The sequence below is a fragment of the Triturus cristatus genome, chromosome 12 (assembly GCF_964204655.1).
Source record: "Triturus cristatus chromosome 12, aTriCri1.1, whole genome shotgun sequence".
NCBI lineage: Eukaryota > Metazoa > Chordata > Amphibia > Caudata > Salamandridae > Triturus > Triturus cristatus.
Window position 1 is genome coordinate 789,324,679 of NC_140595.1, and position 23,004 is coordinate 789,347,682.

Consider the following 23,004-nt stretch of genomic DNA (forward strand, 5'->3'; position numbering starts at 1 on the left):
GCCTCCACATTGTCCTTTCCCGGTAGGTGAATTGCCAGCAGGTCTATCTTGAGAGGTATGGCCCATCTCCAAATCTCCTGTGCCAGAGTAGAAAGGGGGAACGACTGTGTCCCACCCTGTTTGTTGATATAAAACATGGTTGTGGTGTTGTCCGTTTGAATGAACACTCTCTGGTTGTACAGGTGCTTCTGGAATGCCTTCAGGGCTAGCAGGACAGTCTTCAATTCCAGGTAATTGATATGTCTGACCGCATCTGCCGGAGCCCACAGATCCCTCACTCTGAGTTGGTCCATGTGTGCTCCCCATCCCCTTTGAGATGCGTCCGTGGTGATGGTCACAGTTGGGCTTGGTGGTGCCAGGCTTTTCCCCGTAGTTATGTTGTCCCTGTTCCACCAAGTTATCTCTTCCTGCACTGCGTGCGTAACACCCACTAGATCTTCTCAACTTCCGCTTGCCTGTGACCATTACTGTTGTAGCCATTCTTGGAATGGTCTCATGTGAAGTCGGACATTTGAGACCAGGTGGATACATGACGCCATCATCCCCATGATCTTGCTCACTGTTCTCACTGTCAGAACTCGCCCCTTCTGGTAGAGGCTCGTCTCCCTCAGTAGGGCTTCTGCTCTCCTGTCGCTGGGCACGACCGTCCTGTTTATGGTTTTGATTTTTGCGCCCAGGAAAATCTTCACCTGTTCTGGCTTCATTGATGACTTCCCCCAGTGTATGGAGAACCCCAGGTTCGTCAGTGTCTTTGTCACCTGTGCTGCGTGTTTCTCGCACTTTGTGGGTGTTTGCTTTGATCAGCCAGTCGTCTAGGTAAGGGTACACATGAATCCCCTTCCTTCGTAGGTATGCTGCGACTGCCGACAGGCATTTCGTGAATACCCTTGGTGCTGATTTTAGCCCGAAGGCCAGGGTCGTGAATTGGTAATGGTCCTGGTTGATGCTGAATCTTAAAAGTCTTTTGTGCCTTCTGTTTATTGGGATGTGCAGGTAGGCATCCTTGAGGTCCACGGTGAACATGAAGTCTCCGTCCCTTATTTGGGGCAGCACCTCCTGTAGTGATGTCATTTTGAACTTTTGTGTTCTGATGTATTTGTTTAGGTATCGCAGATCCAGGATGGGTCTGAGATTTCCGTCTACTTTTGGTACCATGAAGTAGTTCGAGTAGACCCCTTTGTTCCTTTCCTTGTAAGGCACTGGCTCGATGGCTCTCTTCGAGCAGCTTCAGTGTTTCCTCTCTGAGTTGAGCAAGCTCCTGACCTGAGCGTTGCCTTAGTTTTGGTTTTCTGTTTGGAGGCGTCCCCTCCAAGTCCACGCAGTAACCGTGTTGTATGACGTTCAGTATCCACTTGTCCGTGGTTATACGTTGCCATTCCTCAAGGTAGAGGCCCAGCCTTCCTCCTACGGGTGTTGGATGTTCGTAGGCGATTGGGTCTCTTCCCCCCCTCGTTGTTTTTGCATTGCGCCTCACCCCTGGGGGGTATGTTGGGGGTGAGCGTCCCCATGCGTGCAGAGTCACTTCGATGAGGGTTGGTCACTCCCTCGTCTCCTTTGGCCACGTCCGTTTCCCCTCCCGCGAAAGGACTGGCCCCTTGGCTGGTACTGCCAGTTTTGTTTTTGCTGACCTTGCTGGCCGTGACTTTCACCCTGCTGTCCTTGCTGGAACGTCTGGTGCGAGGCTCCCTGCTGGTTACCCCCTCTACCGTAGGGTCTTCTAGTTGGAGTGCCTCTTCTCATCCCCCTGAACTGTAGGGCCCCCATGGACCTTGCCGTCTCGTTCTCTTTCTTCAGCTGGGTGAGTTTTTCGTCCACTGTCGCCCTGAACAGTGTTTCCCCGTTGAAAGGGGTGTTTAATATGTTGCTCTGCACCTCCTGTTTGAATCCAGGGATTCTCAGCCAGGCCTGTCTTCGTTCGGTGATCCCTATGGCCATTAGTCTGCTTGAAGTTTCCGCCCCGTCCAATGCAGTTTTAATGCATGAGTTGGCTATGTTTTTACCTTCTTCCACAAGGTGGGATGCTCTTTGGCGGTACTCTTCAGGGAGGTGTTTGACTAATTCCCCCATCTCGTCCCAGTGCTGGTACCGGTGTCGATTGAGAAGCGCATTGGAGTTCGCCATGCGCCAGTGCATTGCAGCGTTCCTTTCGACCTTCCTTCCAGTGAGGTCCATTCTCCTGCTTTCCTTATCGGGGGGTGGCCCCGAGGTCGCTGGCACGTTGGCCCTTCTCCTGGCCGTGGAAGCGATGATGGAGTCGGCAGTGACCGCTCCCTTGATGTAAGGCGGGTCCAGGGAGGAGTGCTTGTATTTCTTCTCCGTCCTGGGCGTGATGGACCGGCATGTTGCTGGCTCCTTAAAGGCCTCCTTCCCCTGGTTCGTTACGCTTTGGAGCATGGGAAGGAACTGGCTCCTCGTCTAAATGGGGAGCAGGGTCTCGAGAAGGAAATCAGCTTTCGGCTTCTCCTCGTCCAGTTTTACCCCAAAGGCTGCTGCAGCACTCCTGACGACCATATTGTACACCCCGATGTCGTCTGGCGGCGAAGGCCTCGAAGGATACGTGTCCACGGGCTCTTCGGGATTTTCGGCGTCGATATCTTGCCAATCCAGCTCGTGAGTGGTTGATGGCGCCGAGCCGTAGAACGACTGCTGGTCGGCGTCTTCGCCTTCATAGTAGGTGCCTTCTTCCTCCTCCTCAGGATCTCTCGGCAGCCCTTCGGCGTAGAATTCGTCCTGTTCCTCGATCTCGACGACGTCCGTCGACGGAGTCGTTGGAATTCTGAATTGTTTCAATTTGGCGTCGAACTGCTTCTTCCTCTGAAGGATGCTCTCCATCTCCGCCTCGAGCCTTCTCTTCTTTTTCTCCATTTCGGAGATGCTTTCGACGTCGACCGCGGCTCTTTGACGGAGCTTGCGTCGACGCTGGCTTGTCTTTCTGCGTCGAACGCCCCGCTTCGTGGGCTGTTCTCGACGAACTCAGCGTTTCGGCGTCCTTCGGCACCAGGGAGTCCTTCTCGCAGGATCCGCTCGGCCTTTTGTCCATGGATCCACCCTTGGTCGTCGAAATTTTCGGCGCCGGTGCTCCTTTTGAGGACTTTGACTCAGATTTTCGAGAGTCTGTCTCGGGTTTTCGAGGCCCTTTCGGGGGTTTTGAACTCGACGATTCTCTTACCTCATCAGGCGTTTTCGTATCGGTCTCTGCGACCGTGAAGACGTCGGGTCCTTCGGCGATGTTGTCCTCATCGTCGGTGGAGAGGCCCAGATCGTAAAGCGACGGGGCCTTACCCTTGCCTTCCATGCTGAAGTTAGCTCTTCTCTGGCGTTCTCTCACCCGGAGCGTCTTCGGCGCGAAAGCTGAACAGGCGTTGCAGTCCTTGCTCGGGTGGTCGATCGGTAGGCAAAGGTTGCAGACCGGATGCTGGTCCTTCTGCGCGAACGTGTGGTGGCAGTTAGGGCAGAATTTGAAAGGTGTCTTGTCCATTGCGCTCAGAGCCTCTGAGTGCGCATCTTCGAAGGGCGTCGAAGAAAATTCCTGGGAATTCTTCCTTCTTCGCGTTCCGGATGCAAGTTATTCCTCTCTGTGATCTCAGTTGTTCTTTCTCGACGAAACTCGCGTTTTCTCCTTCTTCCTTCGATTGAAATCCTGGAGCTTCTCGATGACGATCCAGACCCAACGGCAGAAAAAAGAATCTGAAGATGGCGCCCCAAAGGTGGGACTTCCGCAGGAAGCACGACGACGTCACGAGAGGTGCACCAAATGGTGGGACGTCGACGCCCACCTGGGCTACAAAAAAAAAAAAAAAAAAAAAAAAAAAAAAAAAAAGAAGAAAGACCACGAATCCGGACCCAACCACCAGATCGCGGAATAATGCACAGCATAGTGAATCCAGAAAGATTCACGCTGCAAAAACTCATATACACAACCTCTTAGTCACACGAGGAGTGGACACCAATAATGTCAGTGCCAGCATGCCACATGGGAAAGCTAGAGTCGCTTAAGCAGAATAAAGCGTAGTTTAGGGGGCCTGTGTAAAAAGAGAAGGTATAGAGTGGAAGCAGGAGAAAAAGTTCACGCAGATCTAGTTTAGTTTTCTTTTTATCATCCAATGCTTTACAAACATAGGAGGCAGGATATGATGCTCTGTGCTCAAGTAGGACAAAAACCTATCCTGCTCAGAAGGCAGATCAAGTTCCCTTCCCTCCCAATGGCTGAAAGTGGGGACCAAAAAATGGGGTCCTGCCTTGGTCATGTCAGAAGTAGCTCCACTTTCTGGTTAAGGGACAGGATGCAGTGGTCCCACAGTCATGGGGCAGGACAGTACAACATCACTGTACAGGGACCGTGCATAGCACTGTCCATGGTCAGTGAGGTCCTAAGTGGGTAGTAGGGGCTGGAGATAGCAGTAGCCATGGGCAAAAGGGGCTGGACTTGGTGGTGCCTTTGATAAGTGGGATCAAACACAGCAGTGCATATGGTCAGTAAGTGCCAGACACAGCAGCGCTCAGGGGGGAGGGTAGTGGATCTTAGGGATTGTGACCATGGTCAGCGGGCAGGATACAGTGGCACATGTGGCGAGTGGGAGCCATTCACTGCAGTGCTAGCAGTCAAACAAGGCCTGACTTCACAGAGCCAGTATTTAATGAAAGCCAGACACAGAAGAGCCAACCACAGCAGGACACAGTCCAGTGACAAGACACAGTGGCACCGCACCTGCTGTTTGTAATGGAAGGAAAAAGCGATGCCTATAGTCAGTGATGGCAGGCCACACTAGTAACTTTCCTCTGTGTGGGGCTGGACACAGAGGTGCCCTTGGTTACTGCAGGGGGAGCAGGACTTAGGAGTGGCCATGATCAGGTAGGCAGAACACAGCTTCATGCTTAGTGTGACGAGCAGGAGATATTTTCAACAGTGATTAGGGGCTGCACTTACAATGTAACAGGCCTCACAGTAGGATTTCTTTTCAATGGCATAGAAGGGTTGCCCACGTAGGCGGCAGTTGCAGCTAATGCAGGTAAAACAATCCTCATGGAACACTTGGTCCATTGCAATACAGCCGGTGCCATCGCCCACCACGTTGTCTCCACAGCGAGCACAGCGGCCTGTAAGAAACAAGTTAAATGGGCCAGTCAAAATGAAAGCTGCAGTAACACATGCGGCTCACAGGGTTGGCTTGGAAGCCTGACCTACATAGAAAACCAGAGATTGGTGCAGAACTTCAACACAAAGCCCGAGTCAAGATAACTACAAAATTACAATATCACACATCAATTCAGGTTCAACCACACAATTTTCCCCAAGGTTGCTGCCCCGATTAGAAGCCATGCATTCATTTCTGATAAGCAAGTTCCCAGAGAACAGAAAGCTCCTATCTTCCACCCAGGCTGGTCATTGCTCTAAAAGCAGGCCCCCTACAGCTTTTTATTGAGGGGTAACTGCTCTGAAGGTAGGTCACATATTTCCATCTCTATAGCCAGTTCTCTGAAAGAAGGGGACTTTTCACTTTCTCTTGAGGGCTACTGCTCTGAAGAAAGGTCAGCTATTCACATCTCTCCAGCCAGCTGACAAAGGAGGAAATTCCTCAAATTCTCAGCAGTTCCGTCTCGCCCAGATCAGCTGGCCCGACCTTCTCATCATGGTCACTGCTTTAAAGGTTGGTCCCATATTCATCTCTCTGCTGTCTATTCCTTGAGAGCAGTCCACACCTCAGCTTCCCCCAGTCTGGTGACAGCCTTGAGCAGACACCATACCAGTAGCTCTCCAGCTTGGCCAAAGAGAGTATCAATTTCCTTAACATGTTAATCGCCAGATACTGTCTAATTTAGAAACATTAAACTCACCAAAGTACTCTCCTGCTGGAGGGTGGTTCATATCATGGACAAGCTTTTTCGTCAGTCTGTCAAGTTCCTCTTCAGACCAACTTGAAGAACCCTAATGAAAGAAAGAAATACATAAATCTTATGGTTCAAGTCTTTCCATCAAGCTTCCTTGCCACTAACTGCATATTTCTTTTCTCATGTAGTTCAATGACTGCAGAGAAAAAACACAGATGCCCTTTGTAGCTCTTGGGTTCTACCTAGAAGCACCTTTAGCAACACGAGCTCCAGAGCCCACTTCAATCTGCATAAGTCTCTTATACATAATTGCGAGTAACAAAACGTTTCTCCTTTGTTAGATATGACCATCTATGCCCATGTCAGGACAGGCAGGCTTGAACAGAAGAAGCTGCATTTCCCCCTCTCCCAAGTCTACACTAATACACAAATGTATTGCGCATTGACCTTAACTGGTCAAATAATCCCGGAAAAAGGACAGATATGTTAGATGTATTTTTGTTTAATAACTATTTTTCCACCATCTTTAGCAAACAAATCTTATTGTGGGAATTATTTTTAGGTTGGCTAAACCTCTGCTCTGATTCTATTGGGAATTGCGCTACCAGACGTTCTCTGTGCAAGACGTTGACTAAAATTTCTCATTGTGACTCCTTTAAACCCCAAACCAAGTACTTTCTAACACAAGTACTATATTTAATCTCCAATTCTGTTGTAGCTCTAAGGAGCAATCACTCCAAAACAAGGTAAGCAGAAATCCTACTTTGCCTTACTTTGATACACTATTTTGCTATAGAAAATTTGAAGACCATATTTTGGCTGCATGAAAAGAGAAAGCATTGGCAAAGGTAGTAGGTTTAGAGTTGGCCGACAGCCGCTTGGCTTGGTCAATACTGGCTCTGCATTGTGGTCGGTTTTTTACAACTTTAATGTTCTGAAACTGCAGGGCCCTAACCACTATATATAAAAGGAGACAGTTAATAAAAAGCAAAATGTTTTTGGGGTGTAAAAAATTTTTTTTTTTTTAAAAATAAAAATAAAAAACACACATTGCTATATAGTCACAGGTAGTTCGATACATCGAGTGGCTGTACGTCATGTGAAAGAGCAAGTATATATATATATATATTGCTGACACTGGCTACCGGCAAGCCCTCACGTTCAGGTGCATCGCGCATTCAGCGAAAAACTTTGGACTTTGTATATTTCACAGCGCGGTGCCCCCCCTTGGGGATCATCAGTACTTACTGTGACCACATTGGGAGTGAGGAGTAGCATCAGCTACAGGAGTTACACTAGGTTCCAGCAACACCATCAATTTAACATTGGGACCAGAAGCTGCAAGTTTGCGGAACTCGACAAGCCACAATTGTGGGACACCACCTGGTGTTTGGAGGCCCTTCACTTTACGGGTCTTCGCAGCGAACTCCAACGACCAGCATGCAATTGGGCCCGGTGAACACGAGGGAACTGCAGATTATAAGTCGAGGCGGGGCACCAGCATTTCATTGGGTGTGGCCATGAGAGCGTCACAAGATCTATTAAGGACCGCCAGGTGAGAGATTCGACTTGGGAACCGGCACTGAGGAAAGCACTACCGCTGAAACGCGTCTGCCAAAATGTTTCCAGTTTGAAGGCATAATCCGTGCTGTAAAGTGTGGAATAAATCCTGTTGTAAACTCCAGCATTTGTCGGGCTCATTTGTAGTGACGAGTGAGCATTGGAGGTTATGTGAAGCCAGTATTGCTGACACTGGCTACCGGCAAGCCCTCACGTTCAGGTGCATCGCGCATTCAGCAAAAAACTTTGATATTGATAGATATAGATATATATATATATATATATCCTCCAAAGTTGCCCCAGAGCTCAAGGACATCACTTCTGCGGAAGAGAGATCAACAGAACTTTTTATTAAAAAAACAGCGCACCCTTTCTCAATTCATTTAACAGTCCCTGACGAGTTTTGGTGACACTTCACCTTAATCATAGGGCGGGGCAAAAACAAACCATGGAGAACACACTGCAAACATACTGTTCCATTAGCATGCACTCTCCAGTGAATAGCATGCTGGGTGTTTCAGTGCCGATATTTCCCTCAGTAGAGTCCATGTATTTGTCCAAAGTTACAACATTCCCAATGTTCTCACAAGGTTTACAGATCTCCAGTGGGCCTGGAGAAAGGATGTGCAGTTTTAAATCAATTTCTCCTTCGTGCTGCAATCGGGCTGCCATTCCATTATAGCCCTGCTGTCCTGAAATCATTATGCTGCAACCCCTACCACTGGCTTAATGGAAATATACAAATTAAGAGAAAAGTTTTCAACGGGGGAGCAGGAACAAACTCTTTGATACACTTGTTTGGTGAAACAAAAAAAGGTTGACGCATTTCAAACCCGTTCCTAAGGGGTTCTCTTCAGGACCGAAAAGCTGTATAAGAAAAGAGAATAATTCTCTTACACATTTATGTTTGACATGGAAGTTTAATTAATGGTGCACCATCCAGTGCGTCTATCTCGATGGCACCTGCTTACCTTTCATACAGAGATCTAGTCCTCTCTATAAGGTAAACCACGCATTCTCTTCAAGGTCATACTGTGGAAGGACAGAGAAAGAAAACAGAAAAACTCGAGAGGCAAATCTATCCTAAATTGTACAGATCGTCTCGTCAGTTTAGTTAACAGTGTCTGGGTTGTTGAATATATGTGTACTTACAATGGTGCGGGTAGACGTGCACAAAAACACTTGCGATTTCCTTCTCCTAGTTTATGGAAACGATTGTAGGACTCTAAGGAAATAAAGTATGGAAGGAGATTTGAGTTCTTGACTGAGAAGGACTGTAGGATTCGGATGCAAAGTAATGTTTGGTTTCTCACCTAATAAATGGTCCGTAGTAGAGTTTCTTGGAAGCTGCTCAGGCGGTTAGTGGATGGCAGTCAATATTGTGCAGGCTGTATACGACCTGTAAAAGGACAGACCGGGACTTGTGAGGGTGGGGATTTCGTAAACCCGACTTATGAACTTTCAAGCTCAAGATTCCTCGTTTTTACTGGAATCCTACTTTCACCTCGTGGCTGTTTTGTGCACAAGGAAATAAACTTTTCTCGCATGAACTGCAGCAAGATCGCTGAGATCACTAGACTGGAAAGAAGTCTGCTTTAATGTGGGCGCGCCCTTTACGAGAACCGGCCACAGCGGCCGCGTGACTATGGTGGTGTTATCCACGGTCCCAGTGGAACGAGTGTTTAAAGGTGGTAAAGCCCACCGGTCATAGTTTCTGGTGACAGCTCGAAGCGTTCTTCCTACTTCGGACGCGTGCCTCACAGGTCACGGAATTGGTGTCGGCATTTTACTTCCAGTTGCGTGTATTCAAACTTCCGTGCTAGGTGCGTACTAAGAGAATCTGCGCTAAGCATTATGGGAGTTGAAGTTGAAAGTGTGTATGATTTGTCCAAGAAGCAAACTGTGCACTGATATTTTGATGGATTAAAGTTTATAAATCTCAGATTTCATTCAGACCGTCTACTGCCGTATTAAATGGGACTATCAGCATAGCTGCTCGCTGAATCAACTTACGATCTAGATCACCTCCATGGGGGGGTCGGGCTCAAGTTTAGAAATAACTGTCCATCTAAGATCTTTCTCTAGGTGGTTGTTCGTTTTCCAATGGTGCTGTTTGTACATTCTTTCTAATCCTAGATTTATGCTGTGTAATCCTCTGGCGGGCTTCTTGGTTGGTTTTGCCAATATATAATTTTGAGCAAGGACACATTATGGCATAAACAACATTTTTGGTTTTGCCGTTAGAGAAGGTTTCAGGTTTCCAATTAACATTATTATGTGTGAACAATGATCCTTCGATAGTCTGGTCGCAGTTAACACAAGTGCCGCATTTATGATGTCCTACAATGGGCGGCATCCCTAGTTGGCCATGTAAGGTCCTTTTTGGGGTAGTTTGTAATGTTGCTCGCACAACCTGATTTGCAATACTGCTTTCTTTTTTGAAGGCGAGTAAAGTTGGTGACGTGAATGAAGGATTGAGATTTTGTATTAAGTGCCAGTTATGATGTATGATTTTTTCAAAAGATTTTAGTTGGGACAGAAAGTTGCGACACACACTGCTCGGTCTGTAACTGATTTTTCTTTCTTTTGTAATAGAGTCTCGTGGTGTCCACCACGCTCTCTTCATAGCATTTGTTAGTAGTTTTCTTGGGTAACCAGGGTCAAGTAGTCTGTCTAGTAGATTGTTGGCATGCAACATGTATTCATCTTTAAAAGAACAGACCACATCCAAAGATTGATTAATGCACCCCCATTGTTCGCCTCAGTCGCTTTCAGTGCATCTGCCAAAACACAAAATGAAACAGATAAAACTTACTAGACCAAAGAAAAAAAAACAGATCAGAACAGACCTACATGGCCACTTTTTATTGGAGCATTTGAAAGCAGGCACAATCCCTGGAGGTCTGCAGATACGCAATATTCCAGTAATTATTAGACGACCCTCTTTACAAAAAAGGTTGAAGCTGCATAGAGACTAAATGCAGTAGAGACGGGGGAGACCGCACAGATAATCTCTCAGCAACAACTGAAAGAAATTGGAGCTGGAAATAAAAAATAACCAACTAATAACTGATGCAAATTCATTAGCTACAGTGGACAAAGAAATTTTGGAATTCAAGGATTACACCATAAATCAGAAAGGGATTAAGTTTGAAAAGGACAAAAAGAATCTCTCTTTGGAAAATACATATCTGTATTTACAGGCAGATTTTTATTCTCGCACAGAATCACGGAGATTCCTTCCAGAACTCCAGGGAAGGTCAAGGAATAAATGTATTTCTTTTTCGGATACTTCGTCATCCTCTGGCGGGGAGACAGATAATAACGAGGCCCGTTTCAATACAAACCGCCGTGGAAACAACCAACAAAAACAGGTGGTTCCTGTTTTTTAGGAAGAGGCCAACAGAAACCGAGAGGAAGAAACAGGTATACCAACCAACCGTGGGAAATGACAACGAGGAGACAATATTACAAAAGCTATTTTGCATTTTCAATTTATCGTCACGCATTCTGACTGAGGCAGAAGAAAGTTTGCTCAAAAAAAGGATTGTCTTTTGTGCCTACGAAAAGTACTGATTTTGTTAAGACTGATTGCGGAGAGTATCAGTCCTAACACTACAGAAGTGACAGGAGTTAGGAATAGATAAACCTTTTGTTCACCACCAAGTAAAATACCTAAGGAAATTCTAACATTTGTCAGAGCGGTCCTCTCTGTGATTTCTAATATGGAAAAGAAAAAAAAAGTCCCAGCGAGAGGCTATCAGTAATCTAAAAAACAACACAGAAATAGTCATAAAACAGGCTGACAAGGGGGGGTGCTATCGTGGTAAGGAGCACCTCTGATTATGTAACTGAGGTTATGAGACAACTGGGAGACCAGGATTGCTACCTGAAAATAATGAAAGATCCCACTATTGAAATTCAAGGAGAATTAACCGTGATCCTTAAAAGAAGGATTCGACCAAGGCTTTCTCGGCCAAAAGGAATTTGAATTCTTAATCATCCAAGAATCCCAGTATTCTATGCCCTTCCTAAGGTGCACAAAGACTAAATTCACCCTCCAGGAAGACCGATAGTGTCTGGTTGCAATTCTCTGCTAGAGCCGATTCCAAAATATGTAGATCACTTCTTGAAACCATTCGTAATAGAGGTGCGATCTTACCGTGCTGACACAACAGATTTCTTTAATAGGATTGAGTCTATGGACTTGAGGAAGGCAAAAGTATACTTGTCACACTGGACGTAGTGTCATTATACACTCAGATACCGCAAGACGACGCACTCGCTGTGATCGAAATATTTTTGGATGGAAGAACCAAACCGGTTAGAGTACCCACGGATTTCATTTTGAAACTAGCTAGAGTGGCATTGCGGAAAAACTATTTTGTATTTGGTGGCGACTTATTTTCAGCCCCTGCCCCTTTGCCCCAGAGCTGGCAGTTCTTATGGCCAAATTTGAGGAGAAATTCATTTACACAAACAATCCCTTTGTCCAATTCATCTCGGAGTGGGTCCGCTACATTGACGATATTTTTATGGTGTGGACAGGTGATGAGGAACAATTGATTCACCTCCATGGATGGCTGAACGACAGGACAGCAGATATAAAATTCAGCGTAAACCATTCTGAGCGAAAAATGCCATTCCTAGATGTAGAAGTGTACGCCTCGGAAGGAAGGCTAGCAACTACTCTTTAAAAAAAAAAAACCAACAGATAGGAATAAGTCTCTCCTTTTCACCAGCAATCATCCAAGAAGCTTACGGGAAAATTTACTCCATGGGCAATTTTTGAGATTTAAAAGAAACTTTTCTTTTAAAAAGATGAATACATGTTGCATGCCAACAATCTACTAGACAGACTACTCGACTGTGGTTACCCAAGAAAACTACTGAAAAATGCTATGAAGAGAGCGTGGTGGACACCACGAGACTATTACAAAAGAAAGAAAAATGAGTTACAGACCGAGCAGTGTGTGTCACGACTTTCTGTTCCAACTCCAATTTTTAAAAAAAAATCATACATCATAACTGGCACTTAATCCAAAATCTCAATCCTTCATTCACATCACCACCTTTACTCGCCTTCAAAAAAGAAAGCAGTATTGCAAATCAGGTTGTGCGAGCAGCATTACAAACTACCCCAAAAAGGACCTTACGCAACCAACTAGGTATGCCGCCCATTGTAGGACATCATAAATGCAGCACTTGTGTTAACTGCGACCAGACTATCGAAGGATCATTGTTCACACATAATAATGGTAATTGGAAACATGAAACCTTCTCGAATGGCAAAACCAAAAATGTTGTTTATGCCAATATGTGCCCTTGCTCCAAATTATATATTGGCAAAACCAACCAAGAAGTCTGCCAGAGGATTACACAGCATAAATCTAGGATTGGGAAGAATATACAAACAGCACCATTGGTAAACCATTGGAAAACGAACAACCACCTAAAGAAATATCTTAGATGGACAGTTATTTCTAAACTAGAGCAAGACCCCCGTGTAGGTGATCTAGATCGTAAGTTGATTCAGCGAGAAGCTTTGCTGATGGTCAAATTTAATACGTAAGTAGACGGTCTGAATGAAATCTCAGAGATTTATAAACTTTAATCCATCAAAATATCAGTGCACAGTTTGCTTCTTGGACAAATCATACACGCTTTCAACTTCCATAGTGCATAGAGCAAATTCCCGTAGTGGGCACCTAACCCGGAAGTTTAAATACATGCCACCGGAAGTAAAATGCTGACACCGATTCCATGATCTGTGAGGCACGCGTCCGAAGTAAGAAGAACGCTTACAGCTGTCACCAGCAACTATGGCAGGTAGGGCTTTACCACCTTTAAACACTCGTTCCACTGGGACCCAGGATAACAACACCATAGAGTCACGTGGCCGCTGTGGCCGGTTCACGTTTAGGGCGCGCCCACATTAAAGCAAACTTCTTTCCAGTCTAGTGATCTTGGCGATCTTGCTGCAGTTCATGCGAGAAAAGTTTATTTCCTTGTGCACAAAACAGCCACGAGGTGAAAGTAGGATCCCAGTAAAAATGAGGAATCTTGAGCTTGAAAGTTCATAAGTCGGGTTTACGAAATCCCCACCCTCACAAGTCCCGGTCTGTCCTTTTACAGGTCGTATACAGCCTGCACAATATTGACTGCCATCCACTAACCGCCTGAGCAGCTTCCAAGAAACTCCACTACGGACCATTTATTAGGTGCGAAACCAAACATTCCCCCGCATCCGAATCCTACAGTCCTTCTCAGTCAAGAACTTAAATCTCCTTCCGTACTTTATTTCCTTAGAGTCCTACAATCGTTTCCATAAACTAGGAGAAGGAAATCACAAGTGTTTTTGTCCACGTCTACCTGCACCATTGTAAGTACACAGATATTCAACAACCCAGACACTTAACTAAACTGTCGAGACAAACTGTACAATTCAGGATAGATTTGCCTCTTGAGTTTTTCTGTTGTCTTTCTCTGTCCTTCCACAGTATGACCTTGAAGAGAATGCATGATTTTACCTTCTAGAGAGGACTAGATCTCTGTATGAAAGGTAAGCAGGCGCCATCGAGATAGATGCACTGGAGGGTGCACCATTAATTAAACTTCCATGTCAAACATAAATGTGTAAGAGAATTATTCTTTTTTCATTTACAGCTTTTCGGTCCTGAAGAGAACCCCTTAAAGAACGGGTTTGAAACGCGGCGACCTTTTTGGTTTCAACAAACAAGTGTATCAAAGAGTTTATTTCTGTTGAAGGCTATTCTCTTAATTTGTATATTTCCCTTAAGCCATTGGTAGGGGTTGCAGCATTATTGTTGATAGCTCTACACTGTTTGGTCTTGCCCCAAATATTTCTTGTTGAGACCAGTCCAAATTTATTTTGGGGGCATTGTCGTGGGCAAGCTTTAGTATCCCTTATTCGTATATGTTTGTCTTTGTCTCACATTGAACGCATGTATTGCAGTGTGTGGAAGTATGTGTGGTAGTATGGCAATGAAAGTTTTTCACTGATGTCCAGTTATCCCTTTTTTGGTAGAAATTTTGGTGACATTCTGTTTTCCTATTTGTTTGTAATTATTGAGTTATTTGGTATTGAAAAATTGATAAAATAAATGCCCAATTCAAAATGGTTGAAATAATCAATTATGGGTCTTATTGATTTGTTTATGTATGCCCCTTGCCGAGTCTCTTGTTGAAAGTTTAATCAGTACTGGCAACTGTTTTTGTTTGTTCGATTACATAGGCTCAGCCTTACTGATTAGAGCCATTACCCATAGGTGTTTTCTCGTAAATGAAAACAAAGCATCCTGTATGCAAAACATCTTCGGATGAAGAGGAACTGCAGTAAAGATGCCACTCTGAGGGAAGCACAGAAGGAACTCCAAAACTGATTTATTGAAAGAGGTTACAGTCCACAGGTTTGAGTCAACCTAAGAATAAGCAGAGAAGGTACCAAGAGTGTCCCAATTGTTTGCGCAGGCTGAAGTAAAGAAAGAAGAAAAAAAACTGGTGACAACTAACTCAGGATGATCACAGGGTATCACATCTACTATCAGAAAGTAAGAAATATATCAAGAGTGACCCTGTGATAGGTCAGATGATCTCTAAAAAGCCCCTATTAATGTTCAGGCATGCAAAATCTATGCACCAGGAACTGGTAGTGAGCAGCCCAGAGGTGCAGCAATCAGATACCTGGGTAAGGAGCAACCCTGGGTTCCAGAAGTGCCATAAATGCAAGGCGTGCAAACAAGGTTTGAATACAAAAGAGGTTTTGTCACCATTACATAAATCTCCGCTTAAAATATACAGGGCATACAACTGTGTGATGTGACCATGTGGTGTATGTTTTACAATGTCCCTGCCCAAAGATGAATGTAGGGAGCACCATTCATATGGTGCATGTGAGAATCCTGCAAAATCTAAGGGCAATAAAGAATGATGACATAAGCTATGTGGTCGCTCGTCATGTGCAGGAATACCATGATGGTAACTATGAGGAGCTTCAGCACTTTGTAATTGATTCAGTTCCAAAAAATAGGAGGGGAGGCAACAGAGAGCTAAAATCGAGGCAGCGCGAATCCAAGTATATTGTCATCCTCAATACGAAAATACCATTTGGGCTGAACTCAGATGAGGAATTGTATGTACATCTATGAATGAACTGATATAATTATAACTCTATGTCCTGGTTTCTAGTAGTTTTAGATAGATGAATTAATTAGCACAGATTATTTTTAGGTACAAAATAGGCACTGGTATTAGCACTTTACAGAAGAAGCAAGAGCGGTTAGGTTTTATTTTAGCTGTGGTGGATTACTCAGGACGATATTCCTTCCGGCATGTTGGATATGAATGGAGAAGAGAGGTACTAGTACATAAAAAACAAGGCATTAAATTTGTTCATTTTAAATTGGTAAGAGGGAAAGTAGAACAGAGTTGGAAGTAGGGACATGTAACATATTATAACGCCACTGAGGACTGTATATGAATTCGCTGCTGTCATGACAGTCATACATAAACCTAGTTTTTACAATTTACTGTTTTCACTCTTCAAGAGGTATATAGTGCTAAAATGGACTTTAAGCCAATGTTGATGGACATCTAATGTAATATTTGGATGAATATCAATTTATGTAACTTATCTTCAATTTGCGCCATGTTGCACTTGTGAGAAAAGAAGGTGTGAATGATGTTTGACCACAGCACTTGCAATTTAAAAGATTGATGTTTTGCACTTGTTCCCAAAATGTTTACAGCACTTGCACTTTATAGAGAAACAAATGAGAAAAAAAACAGCAAAAATGAAATAGAGAAAAATTGATTGAACAAGTTTGTCAATAAGACAAGTGGAGTTGGATAGAGTAGTGTGGGGTAGATTGGGTTAGGGTGGGGTAGACTGCAGTGGAATAAATTTGAGTGGAGCAGTTTGGAGACAGGCAGGTTGGAGTGGGGTGGATTGGATGGGGTACATTGGAGTAGGGTAGTTTTGGGTAGAGTGGGGTATGGCAGATTGGGATGGAATGGGGTAGATTGGGGTGGAGTGGGTTAGATTGGACTGGATTAGATTTATATGGCATGTTATAGTATGGAGTTTAGTGGAGTGGGGTACATTGGATAGAGTGGAATGGAGTGTAGTAGATTGGGGTAGAGTGGAGTTGGGCAGATTGGAGTGGGGTGGAGTTGGATAGAGAGCAGTCAAGATTGGAGGGGAGTGAGATTGTAGTTGGAGTGGGGTATATTAGGGTAGAACGGGTGGATTTGAGCAGGGTAGATTGGAATGAAGTGGGTAGATTAGAGTGGAATAGACTAGAGTAGGTTGAATTAGAGTGGGGTAGAGTGGGGTAGAGTGGGGTGAGGCAGAGGCGTGTAGATTGTGGAGTGGGGTCGTTTGGGGTGGAGTGCAGCAGACTGGTTGGAGTAGATTGGGGTAGACTGGGCATGGGTAGATTGGAGGGGGTGGAGTAGGTAGAGTGGGGTAGATTTGAGTGGAGCGTGGCAGACAGGATGAAGTGGAGTGTGGTAGATTGGAGTGTGGTAGATTGGTGTGGAGTGGGGTAGATTAGAGTGAAGAGGAGTTGGATAGATTGCAGTGGCGTTTGGAGTGGGGTAAATTGGAATGGAGTAAGGTAAACTGGACTGGGTTAGAGTGGAGTGGGGTAGATTGGGGTGGAGTTGGGTAGAGTGGAGTGAGTTGGATTGGAGTAGAGTGGGGTAGACTGAAGCAGAGTGGGGGAGATTGGAGTGATGTTCGGTAGATTGGGATGGAGTGGGGAAGAATGGATTGGAGTAGACTAGTGAGGGGTAGATTGTAGTTAGGTATATTGTAATGGAGTGGGGTAGATTGGATCATAGCGGAGTAGACAGGAGTGGCGTGGGGTAGATTGGGTTGGAGTGGTGTAGAATAAAGTGGGGTAGATAGAAGTGGGGTGGAGTTAGGAGGGTAAAATGGGGGTGGGGTAGATTGGAGTGGGTGTAGGAAGCGGGCTCTGTGTATGGTATATCACTAGGCGGTTATACCGTGCACAGAGTCAGGAGATTTCCCACAAGTGTACAGGGCTCAATTTAAACTTAAAGTGCTCTATTAGTAGTAGTGTGGGCGAGCAGCCTTAGGCCTAAAACAGAGGAGTGCACAACATTTATTGCACACACATTGACCAATAACCAACACATGACTCAGAAAGGAGATCCACACCAATAATCAAAAATAAGCATTGCTAAGTTTTATTTTAAGGCCAAGATTTTCGCAAAAAGGTAAGTACGTTTTTCAGGAAAAATACTTTAGTCTTTCAAAAGTCAACTGCAATTTTCAGTTATTTGTTATACTAGGGAGGAAAACAACATTGCAGTTTTACAGGTAAGTATTCAAATTACAGTTCCAGTCTTCGGGGATTAAGATCAGCAGAGGGCAAGGATCAGGCAAGCACAAAGTCTATACCACCAGCACATGGGTGGCCGGGTGCAAAGGTCAAATTCGGAGATAGGCCCAATGTGTTTTAATGGCGACAGGGGGTGCTTGAAGCATGCAGCTTGCAGGTAAGTAGGTTGGTTTCAGGGGCCAAGCTTTGGGGGTTAGAGCAAGCACATAGAGGGCCACAAGGCAGGACCAAATATACACCACCAGCGGCGGCCAGGTGCAGGGTGCAAATACAGCATCGGGCGGTCAATGCTTTTTACTCTAGAAACTCAATTGGTCAAACAGGCTGCAGCCATCGCACCGGAGGCTGCAGGAGGGAAACCAGCAACAGCAGAGGTAAGTTGAGATGTTGAGGAACACCATCAGTTTAGCTCACCAAGGTCCAGGGGTTTCGGGTGCAGGGGTGTCCTTTGATGTTAGATTCTTCTTACGGGAGCAGGTCGTGGTCGAGGGGAGCCTCTGGATTCATTTTGCGTCGTCGTGAAGCACAGGAGGGGAAAGCAAATGCTGGACTTTAGGTCAGGATTGCTGGGGAACCTGTACTGGATCAGTGGGCCACCTGGACACGGGCCGGGGGCATCAGGTGCAGGACTCTTGGTTCCAGAGGGCACCAGAGTCCTTTGTGTAGGTTGGGGACAGATCCACTCTCCTTCGCTGCAAGGCGTCTTCTTCGTCCTTCTTGTTAGGTTGGCAGGAACTGGTTTCAGGGTCGGGGGAGCCACCTTAATACTAAATTTAGGGGGGTTTTAAGGAAGTGTTAGGTAGGGCCAATGGCTCAATTATGCCACCCTCCTGTGGTAGGGGGCACAGTCCTAGCTCTGATTAGAGGGGTCTCCCTATCTTCAAGATGGTTGGGACTGAGAAGTGTATTTCACCTAGCCTCCTTCACCTTAGGGATGGAGTTGGCAGAGGTGGGCACGCCACCTAATCTTCTACGTTGTCCTGCCCAAAGTGGGGGTGTAAACTGGGGGATGCCAAATGCTGCTAGCAGCAGAGTCTGGGGGTTGCATTAGAAAGGCTTCCCTCTAGAGCACTGTGCTCATCTTGGAGGAGGTGTGACATGTCTGCCTAGGATGTGCATTGTTTCTGGTCCCAGAGAGTACAGGCTCTTGACCCAGGGGTCCTGAAACGAGTCTGGTGGTGGCAGGCTGCCTACAGCCAGTCTGTGACCACACCAGGGTTGGTAGGTTTTCAGGGGGCACCTCTGCGGTGCCCGCTGAATATATGGTCCAATAAATCCCACACTGGCATCAGTGTAGGCTTATTGAGAGAAGTATTTTGGTACCAAGTACTCCTGGTTTCAGAGAAACCAGCATGTTGCTGGGGAACTAGAGTTGGGGAGTTTCCAGCCCATGTACTCTCTATGGCTTGCCTGGTAGTGGCAATATCGAAGAATGGACTTAAATATTGATGGGGCATATCTGCTCACACAGATATGCCCATACCTGTGGTATAGTGCACCCTGCCTTAGGGCTGTAAGGCCTGCTAGAGCGGTGACTTACCTATACCTTAGACCGTGCAAGTTGGTATGGCACACAAGCATTGTGTCATGTCGACTGACATTTTGTCTGCACTAGGCCATGCAAGCTGCAGTGGAAGTCTGCAGGGCCTAGGTGAGGGGTACCCAGGGGACCTTCTTAAGTCCCAATGCCCTAGGTACCCAGGTACCATTTACTCAGGACTTACAGGGGGCCTGAAGGGCAAATTGTGGAATAGTTTTAGGGAAGAAGCACTGGTTGGCAGGTACCCTGTGCACTACAATCGAATCACATCAAATACCAGGCAATAAGTGGGGGCTAACCATGTCAAAAAGGCACTTTCCCACTGTGGGGTAGGCTGGAGTGGAGTAGACTGGGGTACATTGTAGCAAAGTGGGGTGGGGTAGATTGGGTACATTGAAGTGAGATCGATTGGAGTGCAGTGTGGTAGAGTGAAGTGGGGTAAGTGGTGTGGAGTGAAAAAGGCATGGAGTGGTGTGTTGTGTCGTGGAATGAGTTGCATAGAAAGCAGTGGGGGTGGAGTGGCGTGGGGTGTCGTAGAGTGTCTTACGAGTGGAGGGGCTTTGCGTAGAGTAGAAGGGCATCGAGTGGAGTGGCGTAGTGTGGAGTATGAATGGTGTGGTAGCACACTGCCATTACAGACAACACATTTTAAATTGAAATGATCATTACATCGGCACCAAAATACAGTTTTACTGCACACAAACGATAATGTGTGCAAAGGCCATCACCCAGTGTATTGATGTGTTTTGATCATATTCAAATATATTTTTCCACTACACTTTAGAGTTACTTAAACATATGCTTCATTGTAAAATCAGCACTGTTCATATTTTTTTGTTGTGCAGTAGGAAAAACATCCTACACTCTTACATGGATACTCAGCAGGATTGTCACAAATTCTCTCACTTTGAAGTCAGAGAAAGAAAAGCAAACACCAAGCTCCCTCGGAAGAGAGAGCTTGACATTTGCCCTCGGTCTTTGAATGCACAGCAAATGTGAATGCACAGCAAATGTGACGTGATAAGAACAAGATTTAAAGGCTGGTTTACAGAAAATGAGTTTGTGAAAGAATACAGTAAGGAAGGTTTGGGCAACAGGAGGGACAAACTCAAGTTGGACAGCCTAAAGCAGATAAAGCAAGCAAATAGAAAGCTATAAAAGGAATATGCTACTTACCAGTATGCATCTGTTCTTGGCATGTAGAGCTGCAGATCTGTACACTTTTGCATAGATCGCCATCTGGTGTTGGGCCCGGATGTTTGCAGTTTGTTTTTGTTGTTGGACAGTCTTTGGAAGTCACGAGTTCGGTGACTCCTCCTTCGGTCCGTACTGCGCATGGGCTTCGGCTCCATCCTCAGATTGTTTTTCACCAGCAGGGAAAAGATGGAGCGTAGTGATAACAGTAAGAAACCCGTGTGTGTTGTATCTAAATAAGATAAGACTGGAACGGATACAGGTAGCCGGGGAGGCGGGTGGGCGTGTACAGATCTGCAGCTCTACATGCCAAGAACAGATGCATACTGGTAAGTAGCATATTCCGTTCGAGGCATATGAGCTGCAGATTGTACACTTTTGCATAGATTATATAGCAGTACCCAGCCCTAGCATCGACCACCGGTATCCGTTGCAGTGGTTTGAAATAGTGTCTTTAGTACAGCCTGGCCCACACTAGCTTGTTGTTTGGAGTGCACGTCTACACAGTAATGTTTTGTGAAGGTGTGCGGAGTTGACCATGTGGCTGCTTTGCAGATGTCATCTAAGGGTATGTTCCCTAGAAAAGCGATAGAAGCCCCTAACTTTCTTGTAGAGTGGGCTTTAGGTGGAACAGATAACGTTCTTTTTGCCTTGTGATAGCAAATTTGTATGCACTTTACAATCCACCTAGCTATCCCTGATTTAGAGATGGGGTTGCCTTTATGCGGTGGAGAGAAGGAGACAAACAATTGTTTAGTCTTCCTGAAAGGTTGCGTTCTTTGTATGTAGTACAGTAAAGCCCTTTTAACATCAAGTGTATGTAGAGCCCTTTCCGCAACAGATTGAGGTTGCGAGAAAAAAAACGGTAATTCCACCGATTGATTAAGATGGCAGGGGGAAATGACCTTGGGCAGAAATTTTGGATTTGTACGAAGTATCACCTTGCTGTGATGTATCTGTAAAAAGGGTTCTTGTGTAGTGAACGCTTGTATTTCACTAACCCTTCTAAGGGAAGTGATAGCTACGAGGAAAGCTGTTTTCCAGGTGAGGAACTGTAGCTCACATTTATGCATTGGTTCGAAAGGCGGACCCATTAGCCTTGTAAGAACTACATTTAGATTCCATACAGGGGAAGGTGGTGCCCTGGGTGGAATTACTCGTTTAAGGCCTTCCATAAAGGCTTTAATAGCGGGCACGCTGAACAGTGATAAATGCTGTCTGTTTTGCAGGTAAGCAGCAATTGCTGCTAGGTGTAGGCGTATGGATGAATATGCCAGGTTACACCTTTGAAGATGGAGTAGATAGCATAGGATGTGTTGTATGGATGCATCTAAAGGGTCGATTGTATTGTTACGGCAGTAAACAACAAATCTCTTCCACTTTGCGGCATAGCATGCTCAAGTGGTAGGACGTCTGGCTTCCTTGATAATGTTCATGCAATCAGGGGGAAGGTTAAGGTATCCAAATTCTAAGATTTCAGGAGCCAGATCGCAAGGTTGAGCTGGGTCTGGGTGCCTGATTTCTCCATGGTTCTGAGTTAGGAGGCATGGGGACAGGTGCAGTTTTTGATGTGGTACCACCGATAGCTGTAATAGTGTGGTGTACCACGGCTGCCTGGCCCATGTTGGGGCTACCAGAATGAGTGTGAGGGAGTACGGTTGTAGCTTCCTTACCACTAATGGAATTAGCGGGCGAGGTGGAAAGGCGTATGCAAATTTGCCTGACCAGTTCATCCATATCACATTGGCTTTGGACAATGGGTGTGGGTATCTGGCGGCGAAGCTTGGGCATTTTTTGTTTTCGTGGGTGGCGAAGAGGTCTATCTGAGGATGCCCCCACTTGCGGAAGAATGGGCGAAGAACTTGTGGATGCAGTTCCCATTCGTGTATTTGTTGCGTTTGTCTGCTGAGCAGATCTGCCATGGTGTTTTGTATGCCTGGGACGTGTTGTGCCAGGACAAAGATTTTTTGTGGAATTGCCCATCTCCATATGCTCTGTGCTAGGCGGGAGAGCTGGGGAGAGTGTGCCCCCCCCCCCTGTTTTTGAATATAATACATTGCAGTCATATTGTCTGTGCGAATGAGGACTGCTTTGGCTGAAATTGGTTTCTGAAAGGATTTTAGGGCTAGAAAGATCGCCAATAGCTCCAGATGGTTGATGTGGAGCGGCTTTTGCTGTGGCGTCCATAGACCTTGCACTGTGAGGTGTAGGAGGTGCGCTCCCCAGCCGGAGAGCGATGCGTCCGCTGTTAGAATCACCTGAGGAACCGGGTCCAGGAACGGCCGCCCTTTGGAAAGGTTTGTGGTGTTCCACCACTGCAAAGAGTGATGGGTGCGGCCGTCCACCAACACCAGATCCGTCAGCTGTCCCTGGGCCTGGTTCCACTGCTGTGCTAGGCACTCTTGGAGTGGACGCATGTAGAGTCTTGCATGGGGCACTATGAAGATGCAAGATGCCATCATCCCTATTAGCTTCATGAATACTCTTGCTAAG

General features: G+C 45.8%; 1 protein-coding gene across 2 annotated transcripts in view; it reads right to left on the reverse strand.

Moving 5' to 3' along the window:
- LOC146782852 (uncharacterized) overlaps positions 1–23,004 on the reverse strand; it is a 69,991-nt gene that overhangs the window by 9,585 nt on the left and 37,402 nt on the right. For both annotated transcript variants that reach the window (XM_085639196.1, XM_085639195.1), the window contains 2 exons: positions 5,836–5,926; positions 4,928–5,097 (listed from right to left, as the gene is read on the reverse strand). In XM_085639196.1, coding sequence (XP_085495322.1) covers positions 4,928–5,097; positions 5,836–5,926 — 261 coding nt within the window. The remainder of the gene's footprint in view (positions 1–4,927; positions 5,098–5,835; positions 5,927–23,004) is intronic.